The following is a 21,893-nucleotide window of genomic DNA, read 5'->3' as shown; positions in this document are numbered from 1 at the left end:
TTTCCACCCTCTCTCTCCCATCATCATCCTCCCCCTCCCCCCCCCCCCCAATTCTGATCTCCCACCCTGTTTATATGCAGCCCTCTGGCAATGCAGCCACCCGTTTCCCCACTCCTCTCCTTTTTTCCCCCCACCTTCCAGCCTCACAAACTCCTGACGCTGCACCTGTTGGCAGTCTAGTCCTTGCACACTGCACCAAACAACATTCTTCTCTCCCCCCACCCACACACTACTACACCTTCCCCTTCACCTTCACCTTCCTCTTAACCTTCCCCACCCCCTCCAGATTTCTGCTTGCATCTCATGTGATATTACATTCTGGCCTGAGATGCTGGAGGTAGTGGTGGTGGTTGTTGTCGTTGTTTTTGTGTGTGTGTGTGTGTGTGTGTGTGTGTGTGTGTGTGTGTGTGTGTGTGTGTGTTTTACAGACGAAGACTGTGGCTCAAAGCTATATATGAGTGTCTTTTAATTGGGCCTGTCTGCAACTTGACGTGTCTTTTTTACAGTAAATAGCAATCTGTCCTTTCCTACATTGGTGCTATCTGTACTTGGAGTTTCCACTGTTTGACTTTAAATATCAAATTGACTTAAAGGCCTCAAAATTAGTGTGGTATGATGTATAATCCAAAGATATACACTCCTGGAAATGGAAAAAAGAACACACTGACACCGGTGTGTCAGACCCACCATACTTGCTCCGGACACTGCGAGAGGGCTGTACAAGCAGTGATCACACGCACGGCACAGCGGACACACCAGGAACCGCGGTGTTGGCCGTCTAATGGCGCTAGCTGCGCAGCATTTGTGCACCGCCGCCGTCAGTGTCAGCCAGTTTGCCGTGGCATACGGAGCTCCATCGCAGTCTTTAACACTGGTAGCATGCCGCGACAGCGTGGACGTGAACCGTATGTGCAGTTGACGGACTTTGAGCGAGGGCGTATAGTGGGCATGCGGGAGGCCGGGTGGACGTACCGCCGAATTGCTCAACACGTGGGGCGTGAGGTCTCCACAGTACATCGATGTTGTCGCCAGTGGTCGGCGGAAGGTGCACGTGCCCGTCGACCTGGGACCGGACCGCAGCGACGCACGGATGCACGCCAAGACCGTAGGATCCTACGCAGTGCCGTAGGGGACCGCACCGCCACTTCCCAGCAAATTAGGGACACTGTTGCTCCTGGGGTATCGGCGAGGACCATTCGCAACCGTCTCCATGAAGCTGGGCTACGGTCCCGCACACCGTTAGGCCGTCTTCCGCTCACGCCCCAACATCGTGCAGCCCGCCTCCAGTGGTGTCGCGACAGGCGTGAATGGAGGGACGAATGGAGACGTGTCGTCTTCAGTGATGAGAGTCGTTTCTGCCTTGGTGCCAATGATGGTCGTATGCGTGTTTGGCGCCGTGCAGGTGAGCGCCACAATCAGGACTGCATACGACCGAGGCACACAGGGCCAACACCCGGCATCATGGTGTGGGGAGCGATCTCCTACACTGGCCGTACACCACTGGTGATCGTCAAGGGGACACTGAATAGTGCACGGTACATCCAAACCGTCATCGAACCCATCGTTCTACCATTCCTAGACCGGCAAGGGAACTTGCTGTTCCAACAGGACAATGCACGTCCGCATGTATCCCGTGCCACCCAACGTGCTCTAGAAGGTGTAAGTCAACTACCCTGGCCAGCAAGATCTCCGGATCTGTCCCCCATTGAGCATGTTTGGGACTGGATGAAACGTCGTCTCACGCGGTCTGCACGTCCAGCACGAACGCTGGTCCAACTGAGGCGCCAGGTGGAAATGGCATGGCAAGCCGTTCCACAGGACTACATCCAGCATCTCTACGATCATCTCCATGGGAGAATAGCAGCCTGCATTGCTGCGAAAGGTGGATATACACTGTATTAGTGCCGACATTGTGCATGCTCTGTTGCCTGTGTCTATGTGCCTGTGGTTCTGTCAGTGTGATCATGTGATGTATCTGACCCCAGGAATGTGTCAATAAAGTTTCCCCTTCCTGGGACAATGAATTCACGGTGTTCTTATTTCAGTTTCCAGGAGTGTATTTACTGATAAGACAGCAAAACACGACTACTTGGTATTACCAACAGCAGTTGAAGAAGGTGTTTGTTGTGCCACATTGCACTGGTTACACAGCTGTGTCACACAGCAACCATACTTTGTCCCTGCTGCAAATACTTCATGCTTTAGTTTTTCATCACTGTTTTTTTTTTTTTTTTTTTTTTTTTTTTTTTTTTTTTTTGACTGGACACACAAGATTATATTTTAGACTTGATTATTTTGTGCAGTGAGAACCACATTACTGTTTCCTGCTGACATTGAGTATAGTATGAAACACTATGTCCAGCCTGATTCAATCTACACATCACAAAAATGAAACTGAAAATATCTTTAGAAACATCAAACAAACAAACAGTTCTTAGTAGTGACATCCAGTATCTTTATAAAGATGAATCAAAAACAGAAAATCCACTTTCTTAAAGGAAGAAATTATTACTGTAAGTCTGTTAATCTATAACAATGTATTAATAGATTACTTTTATACTGAGTGACACACAACCAGAAATACTCACCTACTACACGCCTTGAACACAAGTGATTGGATTCATTCTCATCATGACAGTATTTTTTATGACAATCAACACAGAATTTTATCACCAAATTTGTTGGAGGCCCTGTAAAAAAAATAATAGGACTACATATCCTTCTTCTAATTTTCTTCCTTACCCCCCCCCCCCCCCCTCTATCACACACACACACACACACACACACACACACACACACACACACACACACACACACACACACACACAGAGAGAGAGAGAGAGAGAGAGAGAGAGAGAGAGAGAGAGAGAGAGAGAGAGAGAGTATATGTAAAAGATTGAAGCCAAAATATTTCTCAATTGAAGGTGACCGGTGAGATAGACGTGTTGAAACCTGTATTTTTTAGATTCTTGTGGCTGGCTGACCACTTGTGTAAAGGGACAACTACACCATTTTGAAACTCGTGCTACATTTGTTCAATCTTTGTTTAAAGTCTGAGGTAACTGTAGGATTATCAAACAGCAAATAAGGAACTAAAATATGGGATACCACAATTGGTATTCACAAGCACTGCATACTGGTTGGGCCTCTCACTGACGGAGAAATAATACGTGAATTATTATTAATGAATCATGGGGCAATGTCTACTCAAAATTTAATTATGTGATTATGATGTAGAGTACAGCTTATTGTAGTAGTACTCAGAGTCTCATCGATGCACAGCACATCTTCGCAAATATTATAACAACAGTATGTAAGGGTATGGCACAGTGAATTACACAATTTACACCACTTTCCTCATTGCCTGCCGCATCTAGTGGTTAATTTCCTCTGATTGCCATGTGGCCTGGTTCCCAGCACAACAACCTTCTCACATTGTTGTAATAGGAAAAAGACATTGGCCATAATCTAGCCTCCTACATCAAAGACACCAACCACTTTCTTTACCGACTCTGCCCCATCCCCACCTATTTACCTCCTGGATCCCTAGTCATCACTGTTAATGCCACCTCCCTATACACCAACATCCCTTATGGCCAAGGTCTTGCTGATACTGAACACTACCTTTCCCAACGTCCTTCACACTCCAAACCCACTATCTCATTCCTCATACACCTTACTAACTTTACCCTAAACCCACAACTACTTCTCATTTGAAGTGCAGTCATGGGCAACCTCATGGCACCCTCCTATGCCAACCTTTTTATGGGCCACCTAGAGGAGTCTTTCCTTGCCTCTCAAAACACCAAACTTCTAGTCTGATTCAGGTTCATTGATGACATGTTCACGATCTGGACCCAGGTCTAAAACACCCTGTCTTCATTCCTTCATGACATGAACACCTTCTCTCTCATCTTCTTCATGCGGTCCTCCTCAACCCACTGTCCCACTCTGCTAGATGTTGACCACCTCCTCCTCCTCCTCTATGATGGCTCTATCTGCACCTCTGTCCACATTAAACCCACCAACCACCAACAGTACCTGCATTTGGCAGCTGTAATCCCTTTCATGCCAAAAAATCCCTCCCATACAGCCTGGCCACCTGGGGACAGTGTATCTGCAGTGACAAAAACTCCTTTACCCAGTATGCTGAGGTCTCACTAAGGCCTTCACAGACAGGCACTTCCCTTTGAACCTCATCTACAAACATATCTCCTGTGTCATTTCCCCTCACACCCCCAATCCTCTAACCACCCCAAAGAACCAGCCACAAAGGTACATTCTCCTTGTCATCCAGTGCCACCCTGGACTGGAAGAACTGAACCACATTCTTTGCAAGGGCTTTTACTACGTATCATTGTACCTTGAAATGAGGGACATCCTACCCAAGATACTGTCAACACCTCAAAGTGGTGTTCGATTGCCCACCCAACCTCCACAACATCCTAGTCCATCCCTATGCCACTCCCAACCCCAAACCCTTCTCACAAGGATCATATCACCATGGAAGGCCCAGGAGCAAAACTGGCCTAATCCACCCACCCAGCATTTACTATTCCAGTCCATTCATGGGGTTTCTCCTAGTCCATGAGGGGCCGGGCCACCTGTGAAAGTAGCCATGTCATGTACCAACTCTGCTGCAATCATAAGACAATTTTTTTATATTGGTATGGTTACCAACCAGGATGAAGAGCAAAGTAGATGACCCTGTGGTAGAAAATGCAGATGAACATGACATGTCTGATTTCAATGGCTGCTTCATTAACCAAAGCATCTGGAGCCTTTCCTCCACCACCAGCTTATCTGAGCTGCGCAATGGAAGTTATCCTTACAACACATTCTCTGCTCCTGTAACTAACCAGGCTTCAACCCATGGTAACATACTGTCCATCCCCACACCCTCCACCAAACAGATTCAACCACCTCTGACCTATCATCTCCTCCCCATTCTCATCTCACGCGCTGTTTGTTTGCCACCCTCTGCCAACGCATCTGCCCATCTTCCCCTGCTCCTCTCCTTCTTTGCTTATTTTTTCCCTACCTCCCTGCGGCACAACTCCCAGATGGTGTGCCTGCTGGCATTTTTGTCCCTGCACACTCCACCAGACAGTGTTCGTTTCTCTCCCCACCCGCACACTACTATCCTTTCTCCTTCCCCGCCACCTCCAGGTTGCTGCTTGCATCCCGCATGATAGTTGCATTCTGACACGAGATGCTGGAGTCAGTGGTCGAATGGCATTTGTCTCTCTTTTACTGATGAGAGCTGTGGCTGAAAGCTATATGTGAGTGTCTTTAAATTGAGCCTGTCTGCAACTTAACATGTCTTCTTTATGGTAAGAAGCAATCTGTCTTTTCCTACATTGTTGTTATTCTAGCAGGAGTTTCCATTGTTTGATTTTGCCAACCTTTCTTCCATCCTACAACACTGTGATCTTTTCCTTTGTTATTCTTCTCTACAGCATTACTTTTCTCAGTGTCCATTCTTTCAATTCTTTCCTGTGTTTATTGACTGCCTTCCAAACTACATCACTTCTGAGCCACACTGTATCAACGATTGTCCGCACAAAACACAGACTTCATGACTATGCTGATTGTTAAAGCATCTGATGCCCCAGATTGTTTCCTCCGATAGTTGTAGTTATATTTATAACTACTGATCCCATCCTGACAGACTGTAGCATTTTGTTTTACCATATCTGCCCGTGCCACATGGACTGTTGATCCTTGAGCTAACCCATCCCCCTCCATCTCTCTTCACTTACTGCAAAACACACACACACACACACACACACACACACACACACACACACACACACACACACACTCTCTCTCTCTCTCTCCCCCCCCCCCCCCCCCCAATAACTCATCCTTTCTTTTCTCCCACATTTCTATAAGTTTTTAACATAGTTGTGTGTATTTTTAAATGGTTTTACACATTTTTACATGTCTGTGCATGTTTTTGTGTGTCTTTACATATTTTTTTACGTACCTTTATGCATCTTTTTGCTTATCCAGCTCCTCTCACAACCATCAACACCTATTTTGCCCATTTCTATGTCATTCCCATTTCCTTTACACCATTACTGCCACAATGGGCTCTTGGTCCATCTTTTTGCACCAGTTCACTTGCTAAAACCCAGTCCCACATCCTGATTCTCAAATGCTGCCAAAACCATGGAATCCCCCCAAACAGCCTAACAACTGTAAAGATTCCTTTCTTTGGATCCCACCTCTCTTTTCACAATGACCTACACCTTTTCTGATTCCGCCAATCCCTAGCCATCACAAACCTGGTATTGCAAAAACATATCCATGGCACAGGCATCCCAGAACCACCTCTGCTCCCTCAGCGAGATATCACTACTCTGCAATCCCTACTCCATACACCACATATCTGAAACTGAATCCTTTGCTCTTTGCTCTCCAACACCTGGAGGAGCATTCCAGACACCACCACCTTATTTTATCCAATCTGCTGACATCCTACTGCCACCTTGGGGCATGACTATGCAACCCCCACCAAACCCACAGTGTTCCTACTCTTCCACCCCTCATAGCAGCTAAGCCATGCCTAGCTGACCTTTTCAACTTGCCACACACCCCCAAACTCCCTACTGACTCTGCACCAAATCCAGAGCCAAAACATTCCCGTAACACTGCTGTTAACCTTCCCACCAAAACCCTCAGCTCCACAGAAGTTTCAGTCCTCTCCAAAGGCCTCACCTTTAGCCCTACACCCAAATTTAACCATGCCGGACTTGTAAAAGAGCTACTCTCCTTCAACTGATGCCTTCTTTGCTACCATCCCTCCCACCAAAGCCACCCTAATTCCAACACCGAACCCTGCCTCTTCCAGTTCATATCACCATCCAACCATGGTCCTACTCCTGTCCCACATAACCACCCACCCTTCCTGGAATTCCTTACCTCCAACTTAGCTTCATCCTTCTCCAGGTCCCTTCCTCAGAACATAAACCTTTCAGTAGATGAAAGAACAGCCAAACAAAACCTTAAAACAAATCCTGACCTAATTATTCTACCTGCAGGCAAAGGTTCCACCACTGTTATGAATTGCAGTGATTACCTGGCAGAATGCCTCCAATAGTTATCTGATTCCTCCATCCATAAACTCTACCAGAGTGATCCTATCCCAGAAGTCCAACAAAACCTCCAATCCCTGCTTAAAGCCTTAGGCTCCCCTGAATCCATTTCCCTCCTCACCCCATGACACCCTGCACACCCATCTTCTACATGCTCCCCAAAATCCACAAATCCAACAATCCTGGGCACCCCATTTTGGCTGGTTATTTTTACCCCACTGAAAGAACTTTGCCCCCCCCCCCCCCCAACCAATTACCCGTAATCTAGTCTCCCATATCAAAGACACCAACCATGTCCATCACTGGCTTTTCAACAACCCCACCTCTTTACCTCCTGGATCACTACTTGTCACTTTTGACACCACATTCCTATACACCAACATCCCTAATACCCATTGTCTTATCACTATTGAACACTATCTTTCCCAACATGCTTCAGACTCCAAACTCACTACCTCAGTCCTCATACACCTTACTAACTTTATCGTAACCTACAAGCTACTGCTCCTTTGAAGGGAAACTGCATGGCACCTTCCTATGCCAACCTCTTTACGGGTCACCTAGAGGAGACCTTCCTAGTCTCCCAAATCACCAAAGCCCCAAAGCCCTAGTCTGGTTCAGGTTTATTGAAGATATCTTCATGATCTGGACTCAGAGCTAAGACACCATATCTTCGTTCCTTCACAACCTCAACACCTTCTCTCCTGTCCGCTCCCTCCCTATGTCCTATCATCTCCTCTCCATTCTCATCTCACACCCTGTTTACTTGCCACCCTCTGCCAACGCAATCGCCTGGCTTTCCCTGTTTCTCCCCTCTCTTGCTTCTTCTTTCTCCACGACCCTGCCCCACAAGCTCCTGATGCTGCACCTGTTGGCATTCTAGTCCCTGTACACCACCAGACATCATTCATCTCTCTGCTCACCCACACACTACTATTCCTTCCCCTTTCCTGCCTCCTCTAGATTGCTGCTTGCATCTCATGTAACAGTTGCATTCCAGTCTGAGATTCTGGAGTTTGAGGTCATGTGTGCATGAGGTAAAATTTGGAAATTTGTGTTAAGTTCCTATGGGACCAAACTGTTGAGGTCATCTGTCCCCTAGGCTTACACACTACTTAATCTAACTGAAACTAACTTACACTAAGGACAACAAACACACCCATGCCCAAGGGAGTGCTTGAACCTCTGATGGGGGGAAGCTGCGCAAACTGTGGCAAGGCACCTCAGACTGCGCGGCTACCCCATGCAGCTGTGCATGAGGTGTGCTTGTTTGTGTGTATGAATGGTGTGTGTGTGTCTCTTTTAACTGTGCCTGTATGCAACCTAATGTGTCTTCTTTACGGTAAGTAGCAATCTTTTTCCTACACTGTTGATGTTCTGAGTGCGTTGGACTGACTTGTCAGTTTGGTCCAGTTGCTAACTGGTCTGCACAATGTTCGGAGTACACAAAGAATTTTTACCTCTGACTGCATCTGATGTGCACCAGTGATCAAGTTTACCATCAAACACTATAGTAACTCACCAGGCATATTCTGATGCTGGGACTACAGACAGAGAAACAACAAAGGCGCAACCAACATTATTCCTCTCTTTGGATCCATCAGTGATGACTACCTTATAATTAAGGTATCTTCTTAAACTATCAAAGCAATTTCTCTTAAAAATGTAGTCTGTGCAACAGATTGGAAATTTCTTCCAGTCTTGTAACAGAACATTCATGTCTGCCAACCTCAGTTTTGTCAGCTGCTGCTTTAGTCACTCTCTGAATGGTCGCATGGCTCATGCTCTCCACATGGTTACTGGTGATGGTAGTGAAGGTAAGTGATATCAGGGTGTGCTCAAAACTTGCTGCTGTCTCTGCACTAAGAACAATTGTTGCTTCGGCAACTCAGCTGGTTAAAGGGCTGATATATAGGTTCTAGTAGCTAAAGAAATGTTCTCTTGGTGGAACAAGTCAAGTATTTTAAGGTAAGATGATCGTGCAGATCCACAGACAATGCAACTACCATCTAAGAAAATGAACAAAGCTCTTACAATATGGAACAGACATGTTCTGTCTGTCCTCCAGTTTCCCTGTTTCAGACACTTTGAAATATTCATGGGTTTGAAGCAACTTAATTTCTTATCCTCCAAGCAGGGTAAGTGATCAAAGTTTTTCATCTAATATACGACCCAGAAGTATTACTGTCTCCTTAAAACTGTCTCTTAGTTGAAACTGTGGTCAGAATGAAACAATACGACTAATAAAACAAATGCATAGTTATGATGAAGCTAATGGTATATTTGAGCATACGACATCATGCACTACAAATTCACAGTTATGATGAAAGTAATGAATAATATACCTCAGCATACAACATCATGGACTTCAGTTCCTGTACTAAAATGTCTCATGAGATTAATGTGGTTAAAAGAAAACCATAAAAGTTTTGACGTGAATGAAAATAAAAAAAAAAAAAAAAAATAATATCGCTATCATCTCCCCCCCCCCCTCTCTCTCTTTCAAAAGAAACACACACACACACACACACACACACACACACACACACACACACGCACGGAGGGAGGGGGGAGGGAGGGGGGGAGGGAGGGGGGAGGGAGAGCAAGAGAGAGCACCACTTTGCAGTACATTAAAACCTCCAAACCAAGTGTTTCGGCCGTAGTCTGAACAAGTCACAACATTTTAAAAATAGTTAATATACAAAGTGAATCAGGAGGAAAGGTACATGGTATGATAGGTGATACTACTGGCGATCCTGAACAAAAAACTTCTAATAAACATATACCCTTTTCTTAACCGCCTCCATGTACACCAATGAAAACAGCTACGAACGAGAAAGGTGCAGGTGATGGTAAATTAAGATACTGTCATGTTATGGTTTGTTTAATTGTGTACGTTTCCTCACAGATGATATTCAAACAGTCCACCGTCAACTTCAATGCATATTGCTGCTCTTGTAGACAGGTGTTGTGTCACCAATCAGAGCTCAGTTTTGCATTCCTTCACTTGGGCACAAGTATGTAAAATATGTGCGAGAAGTTCCTCTCGTGTCCACTCTGGACTTGTAGATGTTGCTCTTCAGCCACCCCCACAAACAGTAATCCAATAGGGTAATATTGGGTGACCTTGGTGGTCAAGCAATGACTCCACGGCGGCCGATCCAATGATCAGGATACCTTGTGTTGATATACCATGTCACTGGCTGTACAGAATGTGTAGGAGTTCCAGCATGCTAAAGTACATACGAGCTCATGTTGCCAAAGGGATATCCTCCACACAGTCTGCTAACACATTTCGAAGAAACTCAAGATACCATGTCCCAGTAACACGGTTATCTAAAACAACTGGACCGATGAGTTGGTCATCAATAATACCGCACCACACGTTGACTGAGAAACGTTGTTGAAAATTCGTCTCCACAGTAGTGTGCATATTTTCATTTTCCCATACATTAGAGTTGCGTGTGTTGTTGATTCTGTTGCAGGTAAATGTTGACTCATCAATGAACACAATACATGGAATTATCGCTCACTGGCAATGATCCACCGACAGAATTGTTGCTGGACGACAGCATCTCCTTCATGCAGATGTTGTACACACTGCCGATGAAAGGGATAAAGACCGTGCTCGTGTACTGTGCATATCACTCAAGTTTGTGGAATACCAAGGTGCGCAGCAACTCTTCTAGAGCTAGAAGTAGGGCTGAGTTCCACTACTTGAAGAATGGAGTCAACTTCATTAAGAGTTTGTTGTATGGGACACTCGGAGACAATATTTACACTGGGAAGGGTGTCACACTCATACAATCCATGAAACACCCTGCTATCTGGCACTCTGTGATTTGGAAATCGTTATTGGTATTCCTGCACAGCAGCTCTGGCATTCCCATTGGACAAACTATAGACAAATACTGTGTCAGCATACTCTGCAGGTGTGAAGATCTGTGGCATTTTCACTACACAAAACTGTATTTGTTGTTCATGTAACAACACTGTAGTGCTGTGCACTGTTGGACTGAGATTTGAGGGAAACAACTGCACCATGTGCAAGTGAATGGTGTATTGACACCGTTAATAAGGATGACACTACATGTTTCCCGTTCCTAGTTGTTTTCATTGGTTTACCCGGAAATGGTTAAGAAAATGGCATATGTTTCTTAGGAGTTTTTTTGTTCAGAATCATCAGTAGTATCACCCCCCCCCCCCCCCCCCAAAGCATGTACATTTCCTCCTGACTCACCCTGTATAGTGCAGATTCCCACTTAAATTTACTGTTGCCCTCGCCTCAAGATATAAAATGCAGTCTATTAAAATAAAATATACTGATAACAACCCCAGCTGGCTGTAAAATGTCCAGTTTGTCCTGCTGAGTACCCATTTTGTCCAGCTTTCTCTTGTGTAGCACTATGTTTGGTGGACATATCAAGATTGGAAAGTTGTCACTGTAGTGTAAATCATCATCCAATTCCTGCTGAGCAGGCCATAAGTGCTGAAGAGTATAAGGACAGACTGATGGCAGAGAACAACTGTGTGATAGTGCTGAAGTGCACACACTGCTAACAAGTGGCTCCCCGCAACTAAAGACTGATATAGGTGGTAGGAATGCATCATAGAAAAATTAATGGCTTGGCAAAAAGAGGACAGGAGAGTTATGCATAAAGCTAGCAAGAGTCTCTTGGCCAACTAGATAATGAGGTGGCAGAGAAATGTGACACACAGTAACTCTATGCTGCATACACACTGTAAAAGCAACTGTTTGTAGGCTGCTGTTGATAGAGGGAAGGAATGCCACTGGACTTATTACGCAAACCTGTGAAGAAATGCACTGCACTTTTTTGGACCTTTTCTATTTCATTTATCAGTTTTATCTGTAATGGATCCCACATTTATAAGAGATACTCAAATATCAGTCAAAAGAAGGTTTTGTATGCTGCTCCTTCATGAACAACCTACACTTTCTGAGGATTCTTCCATAGCCTACACTTCCTAAGGACACTTCTGTCTGGCATCTGCCTTTCCTATGACTATTTTTATGTGGCCATTTCACTTTAAATTGCTCCACATGCATGCTCCAAAACATTTAATCAATTTTATCTCTTCCAGCAACTGTTCAGTAATTCTATTATCATACAATAATGGGATTTCCACCTAGTTCTGTAAAATATATTACATTTGAGTATACTGAGGGTTAATTGCCAATCCCTGCACCAAGTGCCAATCCACTGCAGGTCCTTTTGCATTTTGTTACAATTTTCTAGTGTTATGACTTCTCTATATACAACAGCAACACCTATGTACAGTCTTCTGGAGCTTCTGGCATTATCCAACAGGTCCTTGGGATCTTTTGCAACAGTATGCCTGAATAAAATCCTCTCTGTTTTCAAACTGCATCAGTTTGAATAAAGTTTTATTCTATCTGTCAGTCTGGCATTTATTTATATTGTGAACAGCATTGACCTTAAAACACTCAATTGGGGTACACCCAAACTTGTTTTTATGTTGAAAGATTTCTCTCCATTGGACTTGACATACTGTGGTCCCATTGCTAGGAACTCTGCAATCCAGTCACAAAGCTGGTCTGAAGTTCTATGCACTCATATTTCATTCTTTAGGCAACAGTGTGTAACCGTTTCAAATGCTTTCCAGAAGACGAGGAACATGGCATCAACCTGACCACCAATATCGGCCACCTTCTGGGTCTTGTGGATGGACAGAGTGAACTGGTTTCACACAATCATTGTTAGAGGAATCCATGGTGATTCCTACTGTACAAACTTTTGATGTCCAGAAAGGTCGTAATGTATCAGCATAAAACATTTTCAAAAATCTACAATAGATGTCAGCAATAAAGTCCTATAGTTTTGAAAATTGTACCAACCTGCACATTTTTCGCATCAATTGCAACCTTTGTTCCTGCAATAACCTACAGTAAACAGCTGTTAGAAGAGATGCAAGTTCTCTTTTGCATTCACTATGTAGAACTGTACGGGTGTCCCATCAGCTCCAGTCACTGTAGTGATCAGAGAATTTCTGTGTAAATTCTAGAACCACTTAGCCTTCTACCATCTCGAACACATGATATTGTGGATATGAGTGTGAGATGGCAGAATCCTACCTACTGCGTGTCACATGTTTGTGTGTGCAGGTTTAAAATCAGTTGTGGAAAGAAAGTAGACGTGGTGGACGAACGGCACCAACAAACACCTGTCGGGCAATCCATAGATGTTTTAGTGTGTGTGTGTGTGTGTAAGGAAGAACCATGGAGCTTATATGCAGCTCTGTGCTTATTGGGTCATTGACTTTTTTTATTAAAACAAAGACTGTTGAAAAAGAACTCTTGACGTAAGCTTGCTATAGGCAAGACTCATTTTCTGATTCATATTAAGAAAATTTATGGTCTCTAAGCCAACTTTCTTTTAACTGTAACTCAATTTGGCCATACGAGAGACTTTCAGGAAGTTACATATTTATGTGGAAAGTGAGAGTTTTATTGAGTGTGGAGATCAAATACATCGTTAACGGACGAAAAGTAAAGTTTGTATGTCTACCTATTTCATAAGTAGACTGAGTCTAAATATTCCTGTACCTAGCGTTCTTTGACGGGGGAGAAATCTAAAGAGTTTCCAGCAGGCAGCTAGCCAGGAAAGAAGAGTGGCTGCAAGTTCCAAGTAAGTCACCTCGTAAAGATGTGGAAAGGTGGTTTGGGGGAAATAAACTGATACAAACCAGATTAACACTCACACTTTAAGTTGTTTGAATGTTAGATCACCTTACCTTTATTAAGTGATTTTCAATCATGCGGTCACTTATTTCAGTATCTCTCATTTTGACATTTGTGTACTGATTTAAAGGAGGAATCTCAGTTCAATCTTCACCAGTGAAACAATTTTGCAAAGATAATCTAATATTTTGGCCTTTTCTCAGTTATCCTCCTTTTCAATACAATTAGTCACAGAGTGTCTGGCCTGATGGCTTTACTGATTTAACATAAGGTTACAACTTCTTAGGACTTTGTCAGCTTGATAGAATTGTACCATAAAATTCACTTTACACTTCATTTGTTGCCCTCCATGGCTACTTTGGGCTTCATTTAGTTAGGGATGAATTTACAGTGCTGAGGGTAAGTTTGTCTTTTAGGTTTACTTGTTGGGTAGTGGTGAAAATTGCCTTTATGGCAACTCCCCACCACTGCAAGTGTGTTTGCATATTCAGGTGTTTCTGGCAGCTGCAGCTGATAAAGTCTGAACTGAAAAATCCTTTTTTGAAATGATGTTCTGGCTACAGAAGCAAATGACATTAAAAAGCTTGGTAGTTTCTGAACAATGCTTGACAGTTTGTGAACAACGTAACTTGAAAAATAGGGCTTTCACCTTGTGACTTTGATCTCATTGATTTTTTGCTCCTGAATGATGTAATACCATACAAATTGAGTGTCATCACTCAGGACATCTCTTTGTAGTCTTTGTTAACACTTTGTTGTTCATTCATCTGTCATGTGAACAGTCCCATCATTGGCTAAAAACCACCTTCCTGATTCCAACACTTTTGAGGAAATGCAGAATGGCTGATGGGATACAGAATACAGGTCGTAAGGTTCTCCTTAGGAAACACTGTTTTTCAACCTCCACAGTATCACCAGTCTGTCCATCTCTCAACCAAGAGACAGGCTTTCTTCTTATGCAGTCTTAAGATGTGTGTAATGACAACCTGGCAGCTTTGTGGATATCTTGTTTATATGAAGGAGAGACTTCAAGGATGTATAACATGTCATGTTACACATTAACAGTTAGAAGCAACCACTTCTGTCTATTTCTGTAAAGTATAACAACAACAAATTATGACTAGCACTAATCTACTCAAACTGATAACCCCCTCCCTCCTCCAATAATGAACATGACATGAAGGTAACTTTTTAAAACTACAAACCAAATGATTTCTTCAGGTGTGCAGCTGATAAAAGATACCAGTACTGGATGATGATGTGCACACTGCACATAGATATGTTACTGATTTTTTAGTATCTTCTTTATATCACAATGTGTATCAAATGAAAAATATTTCACATCTGTGCAGCAATCTAGCACTGTAATGGTCAACATCAAAGTGCAACTTTATACTTCTGTGGAAACTGACCGGCAATACAAAATTTGTACACAATAACTGCATGTTATCTGTAATATTTTTGTTGAGCCTTGTGCAAATACAAACCTGATATGGGCGGGTGAATTCCCTTCACCCACGCCTTGACAACATACCGTGTAGCAACTTCCAACAATTCTCCTAAGTCTGAAGGCTTGCCTCTTGGAAAATATTCTATGACAAGAAAAGAATAGTAAATTAGTGAGAATCTAACATCTGGAAAACACTGCACAGAATTTCATCTATGGGGAGAACAGAACAGATCAGAACAATGATAGCAATGAGGGAGACAATTGAGGAAGCAATACATATTCACATACAGTTGACAGCTCACATTTATGACAAGGCACTGCTAAATAATGCTTTCCAAAATACTAACTAAGGAATAGGAATAATTTCAAATTATGATTATTGGAGTTGATAGTTTCCTGTCAAAGAAAAATACAATCTAATACTGAACTAGCAAAGTTTAATTCTATTCCTGGAATTAGCTTTGTGAAACACACATCATTCAATATCCAAATGTTTCCTTTTTTTCATTATGAAAGTGCTAGTCACTTGTCCATTATTCAAAATGGTTCAAATGGCTCTGAGCACTATGGGACTTAACATCTGAGGTCATCAGTCCCCTAGAACTTAGAACTACTTAAACCTAACTAACCTAAGGACATCACACACATCCATGCCCGAGGCAGGATTTGAACCTGCGACCGTAGCAGTCGCGCGGTTCCGGACTGCGCGCCTAGAACCGCTAGACCACCGTGGCTGGCTGTCCATTATTGGTAAAACATGAAGAACCTCTCTCTATTTCAATAGTGAGTGATAAATATGCAGGTCATTTGCTGTAAATTTACACATTGTTATCAGTCAGTGTTCAGAAACAGTGTCAAACAATGGCTGAGGCTTCAGTACTTGAGACAGTAGTGTGTGTGTGTGTGTGTGTGTGTGTGTGTGTGTGTGTGTGTGTGTGTGTGTGCGCGCGCACACCCAGTAGTGAATGTAGACTTTCCCACAGCATATTAACAGATCAAATTCTTGTTGGGTCTTCAGCTGGATCGAACTGTCATCTGCACACAACATTTCCATGGTCCACCTGTAAGGCAATGCACAAACGCTCAATTGTTGCTGCTGCCCCTTCGTGCACGAAGAGTTGCAGTGCCTCCAGTGGTGAATATTGTTAAGAATCGTTAAAAATCATTACTCATAGCTGGCTGATTCAAATCCAGTTGTTTCTCCGTATCTAATAACTCAGGATTCCAAGTTTTACTTAACAGGTATCCATTGTTATGGATAATGATATTATCTGTTAATGATTCCAACATATTCTTTTAAAATACAATCCTAGTAACATGCAGTGTTTGCTACCACTTGTGTCTCATTGTATAGCATCCTATGTCCATCTGTAAGACAGTGCTCAGTCACTGCAGATTTGTCAGGTTGTAATAATAGCTTATGGTGATGATGCAACACATCTGTCATTGACGGTACTAATAGTTTGGTCATTGTATATTTTACCACTCACACATGGTATTTTGTAAATGCCAAGCTTCCTCAAACCTGAATCATCCATAACAGAGCCAAGAAGTGCTCTACTCTTAGCTGGCAGATGGAATACATGTGTGACTTCATGTTGCTTCAAACCCTACCTATCTTGGCAGACATGCTCCCAGAATGTTGAAGGAAAGCCGCAGAACTAAAACTGCCTTCAGCTCAAATCTGTCTGACCACGTAGCTGTTATGATAAAACACGCCCTTAAGATGTTGCAGCTCTTGTGGTAAATTCTCAGCATCCGAGATGCATATGCTCTTTTGACCAAGACCTGAAGGACTCCTGTACGTTGAAATGGTGGATGACAGCTGGTAGCATGTAGATACCTATCAGTATGTGTTGGTTTCCAATTAACTCTGCGTCCAAAAGTTATCATTTTTTTTTATAAATTAGTACAATCTATTCCATATGGCCAGACAAGAAACATATTGTCAACATACCTAAAAAAACAAGCAGCCTTCAGAAAAGAAGTTTTCAGGGCCACGTCCTCAAAGTCCTCCATAAAAATATTAGTGACTATGGGGATAAAGAACTCCCCATACCCACGCCGTCAATCTGTTCAGAATATTTATCATTGAATAAAAAATAGGTGGACATCAGTATACGACAGCAAAGCATCATTTCCACATCTAGTTTCCTATTAATTAAAATCAATGACTCTTCAAGAGGGACCTGACAAGAAAGAGAGACCACATCAAAACTAACAAGTAAATCAGAGGAATCAAGATGACGAGACTTTAAATACTGAATAAAATCCATGGAATTGGAAATATGGTGTTCACATTTACCCACATGAGGGGGCTGAGGACCGATGCTAAATATTTTGCAAAGTTGTAAGTTGGTGCACCCAAATTACTAAAATTGATATCGGGAGACAATACTTGTCAACAGACTGTGATAAATATAACAAGCAAAGAACTGGATGATGTCACGGTTTCAGTATTACTAAAATTGATACTGGGAAATGACACTTGTCGATGGACTGTGATAAATCTGACAAGTAAAGAACTGTATAATATCACAGTTCCAGTATTGGGAAAAGGTTTAAATTTTGCACCCAGATCTAGCAGTATTTCCACCATGGAATTCATTTCTTCCATTGAGCAAGCAGTGTCATATCTTCTGGAAGAATGGACGAAAGAGATAAGACAAAACATTTCTCACCTCTTGTGTCAGGCTCAGCCTCCACAGAGTAACATTTCCTCAGCTTTACGGGCAGCTATTTAGTCTATTAGAGAGGACTCTTAATTATTAATTTTACCAGCACACAAAGGTAATACTACCATTCTAATCTCCAGGACAATTATGTGAATAAGATGTACGATTTACTTAAGGATCCATCGTACCATAAATTACATAAGGATCACACAAGGATCGCATAAGAGGGATGATGACTTTACTTCTGAAGAAGAGCTCATGAACTGAATACATTATTAAAAAAAAAAACTTTGTCCTGGTACAGCTGTTCCACCCGCATTATACGGACTGCCAAAAGTCCATAAAGGTGAGGTCCTATTACACCTGACTGTTATTAATTAGGGTACAGCGACTTACAACTTGGCCAAACACTTAGCATCGGTCCTCAGCCCTCATGTGGGTAAAATGAGGACACCTATTTCCAATTCCATGGATTTCATTTGGGGTTTAAGGCTGCTTAGTCTTGGTCCCTCCGATTTATTTGTCAATTCTGATGTAGTGTCTCTTTCCTTTTTTAATTTGGGTACCTCTTGAAGAGTCACTGATTTTAATGAATGAAAAACTAGATGTGGAAATGACAAAAGTCTGCCATCATGTGCTGACAGCCACCTAATTTTTATTCAATGACAAATATTTTGAATAGACTGACGATATGGCTATGGGGAGTTTATCGTTTATACTCACTAATCTTTTTATGGAGGACTTTGAGAATATGGGTCTGAAAACATCTTTTTTGAAGCCTACTTGTTTTTTTACGTTTGTTGACAATATGTTTCCTGTTCGGCCACGTGAAATAGATTCTTTGAACCAGCTATTGGCCCATTTTAATTGTCTTCATCCTAAAATCAGATTCACAATGGAGACTGAAAAGGAGGGAAGTTACCCTTTTTTGGATGAACTGATTTATAAAAAAGATGATGGAAGTCTTGGACACAGAGTTTATATGAAACCGACACATACTGATAGGTATCTACATGCTACCAGTTGCAATCCACCATTTCGACATACAGGAATCCTACGGGCCTTGGTCAAGAGAGCATTTGCTATCTTGGATGCTGAAAACTTACCACAGGAGCTGCATCTTACGGACGTGCTTAATCATAACAGCTATACAGACAGACAGATTCGACAAGTGAGTTTGGACCATTACCTAAACCAGCTGAAGACACTTTTAGTTCTGTGGCTTTCCTAACATATGCTGGGAACTTCCATATGCTAGGCACGGGTTTGAAACAGCAGGAAATCAGATGTGTATTGCGTCTGCCAGCTATGAGTAGAGAACTTCTTGGCTCTTACAAGAATGATTTAGATTTGAGGGAGTCTGGCATTTACAGAATACCATGTGAGTGCAGAAAATATACACTGGCCAAACTAGTTCAATGACAGGTGTGTCGATCATCATCGCCATACGTGATTATTACAAACTGACAAATCTGTGGTGGCTGAGCACTGTCTTACAGAGGGACATAGGGTGCTATACAATGAGACACGAGTAGTTGCAAACACAGAGTTTATATGAAACCGACACATACTGATAGGTATCCACATGCTACCAGTTGTAATCCACCATTTCAACATACACGATTGTGTTTTAAGAGAATCTGTTGGAATCAGACTAACAGGTAATATCATTAACCGTGATAATGGATACCCACTAGTAAAACTTGTAATCCTGTTTTATCAGATATAAAGAAACAACTGCTTGAATAATAATTTTTAACGATTAACAATATTTTTTCACCAGTATTCACCACTAGAGGTGCTGCAACTCTTCTTGTGCCAGGGGGCAGCAGCAACGATTGAGCACTTGCGCATTACCTTGGTGCGTACAATTTCGTATTTTTGCTGTATATAAAGGTTCCGTCATTCATAGTCTGAATCAGTTATTGGTGAGAGCAGCTTATCTTTTCTTACTTGATGATGGCAGCCAGGTGGACTGTGGAAATGTTGTATGCAGCTGACAGTTTGATCTGGGTGAAGACATGACAAGAATTTGATCCAGTAGTCAACCTTTAAATGTGCTTGTCTACTGTTCGATGCCTCCTCTACATGGTGAGTAGCAGCCAATCCTAATTTATATTGGAAATGTTTGAAACAGTGTGTTATAAGATCTTTAAAAAATTGAACCAAACAGCATATGCACACACATGCTTGTTCACTTGCGTGTTCTAGTAATTAGCACATTCACCATCCTGGGGCTGAACCAGAAACCATGTCAAAGCTATTTCTCTGATTTTACAGAAGAGAATTCATGTTACAAATTTTTCTTTTGCTGGTTATAATACATCTCACCTTTGAACAGAACGCTTGACATTTGGGGTTTTACTGGCAGATTCTTCAGCATTAACATTGACATTGTAACCGATGACAAAATATTTTTCCATCAAATTACCCTGAGATAAATTATGAACCATATCAACTGATCTTATCTGACACCACCATAAAGAGGACAAGATATATGAGAATGAATTATGTTTCTTCACAGTAAAAAGCAAACTTTGTCACATTTAATGAAGTTAGCGTAGTAATCAAAGATAGGTAAGAAGAACTACACTTTTCTTTCAAGACACTGTAGGAGAAACAGTCAACAGCAGCCATATAAAGAACATTGTTGTCTCATGACAGCACATCTGTTAACAGAGTATCCAGTTCTCAAGATTTCTAGAGGAATTGAAAATACACACACATTTCTGTATCTACCTTCAATGTAGAGTTAGTCATTTCACTGTAGTGACAGAAAGCACCTATTGGGACACTGAGTCTCCAGCAACACATAACAACTGAAAGAAAAGTAGTTTGGAAAGATAAGAAGTTTGAGTTATCAAACAAGTGGGAATTGGCATTACTTTTTCAAAACATGTTTAAAGTGACCTTCATACATACATAAGTTTATAAATAGCAATACTGTTTGATCTGAGGTTAATGATATTACGAAAAAGCAGATGTATGTGGCTCTTACATTTTTTCCTTTTTAAAAAATCATATTTTGTTCAACAAATACAGGGGACCATTTTTCAGTGTTTCTCATTGTGGAAAGGCATGCAATAATATAGCCAGGTTAATTTTTAATAACTATTCATACACACAGCAAACAGAACTGTCGATTCATGTGTGTAAGTTGTTGCTTGTATCAGCAAGTCATTCAGTAGGCCCTAAATCAAACAATCTTTAGACTGATTTCACATATGACGTGACAAAGATTGTTGATGAGATATTTAGACTGAGCACAAGCTCAGAGTGGGAACCAAATGGATCACACTTGCCAGTGTCCTTTCCAAGGGAATCACTCAGCTACAAGGGTCGGTCAGATAGTAATGCTTCCTATGAGGGGTGCTCAAAAGAAAAAGCACAGTGGACATAACTGAAAGCTTTATTCAAAAGTAATCACTAGAGGCCTCAGCACAAATATCCCACTGTTTCATGAGACTAAGGATTCCCTGTTCCCAGACTTCCTGTGTCTGTGATGGGAGCCAGTCCTCCACTGTGTCCCTCAATTTGTCATTTAAGTTGAAGCACTTCCCTTAGCTATTTTTTTTTTTTTTTTGAGCAGACCTCACACATGAAAGACACAGGGCAACATGTCCAGGATGTACGGCAGATGCTCAAGTTGCTCCCACTTGAAGTTCACTATTACACTTTGTGTGACCTTGGAGACATTTGGATGCACATTACTGTGGAACAGACTCCCTCCCTCTGTGAGCAGCCCAGGCTGTCTGCTCTTGATGGGACTTGCTTAGGCTATGGAGTAAATGCCATGGAGGAATTCAATGAGTATCAGACATTGGACATTAAAAAAAGACAGTGAGTAGTGCCTTGCCTGCTGAGGGCACAAATTTGAATTTTTTAGGGGGAAATGTCAACACATGTTTTCATTGCCTAGGTGTCTCAGTACATTATCCCAAAGTGGC

At 42.3% G+C, this 21,893-nt stretch overlaps 1 protein-coding gene across 4 annotated transcripts in view; it reads right to left on the bottom strand.

The window, feature by feature from the left end:
- The window catches only part of LOC124788108, a 120,540-nt gene that overhangs the window by 18,623 nt on the left and 80,024 nt on the right, over positions 1-21,893 (bottom strand). For 3 of the 4 annotated variants that reach the window (XM_047255229.1, XM_047255228.1, XM_047255230.1), the window contains exons 5-6: positions 15,309-15,413; positions 2,589-2,690 (exon numbers count right to left, since the gene is read on the bottom strand). In XM_047255229.1, the coding sequence (XP_047111185.1) occupies positions 2,589-2,690; positions 15,309-15,413 (207 nt within the window). The remainder of the gene's footprint in view (positions 1-2,588; positions 2,691-15,308; positions 15,414-21,893) is intronic. The other variant, XM_047255231.1, reaches the window with a different exon arrangement.

The sequence above is a fragment of the Schistocerca piceifrons genome, chromosome 3, assembly GCF_021461385.2.
Source record: "Schistocerca piceifrons isolate TAMUIC-IGC-003096 chromosome 3, iqSchPice1.1, whole genome shotgun sequence".
NCBI lineage: Eukaryota > Metazoa > Arthropoda > Insecta > Orthoptera > Acrididae > Schistocerca > Schistocerca piceifrons.
The sequence above is the reverse complement of the archived record's forward strand: the minus strand, read 5'-3'. Positions and strand labels throughout refer to the sequence as shown.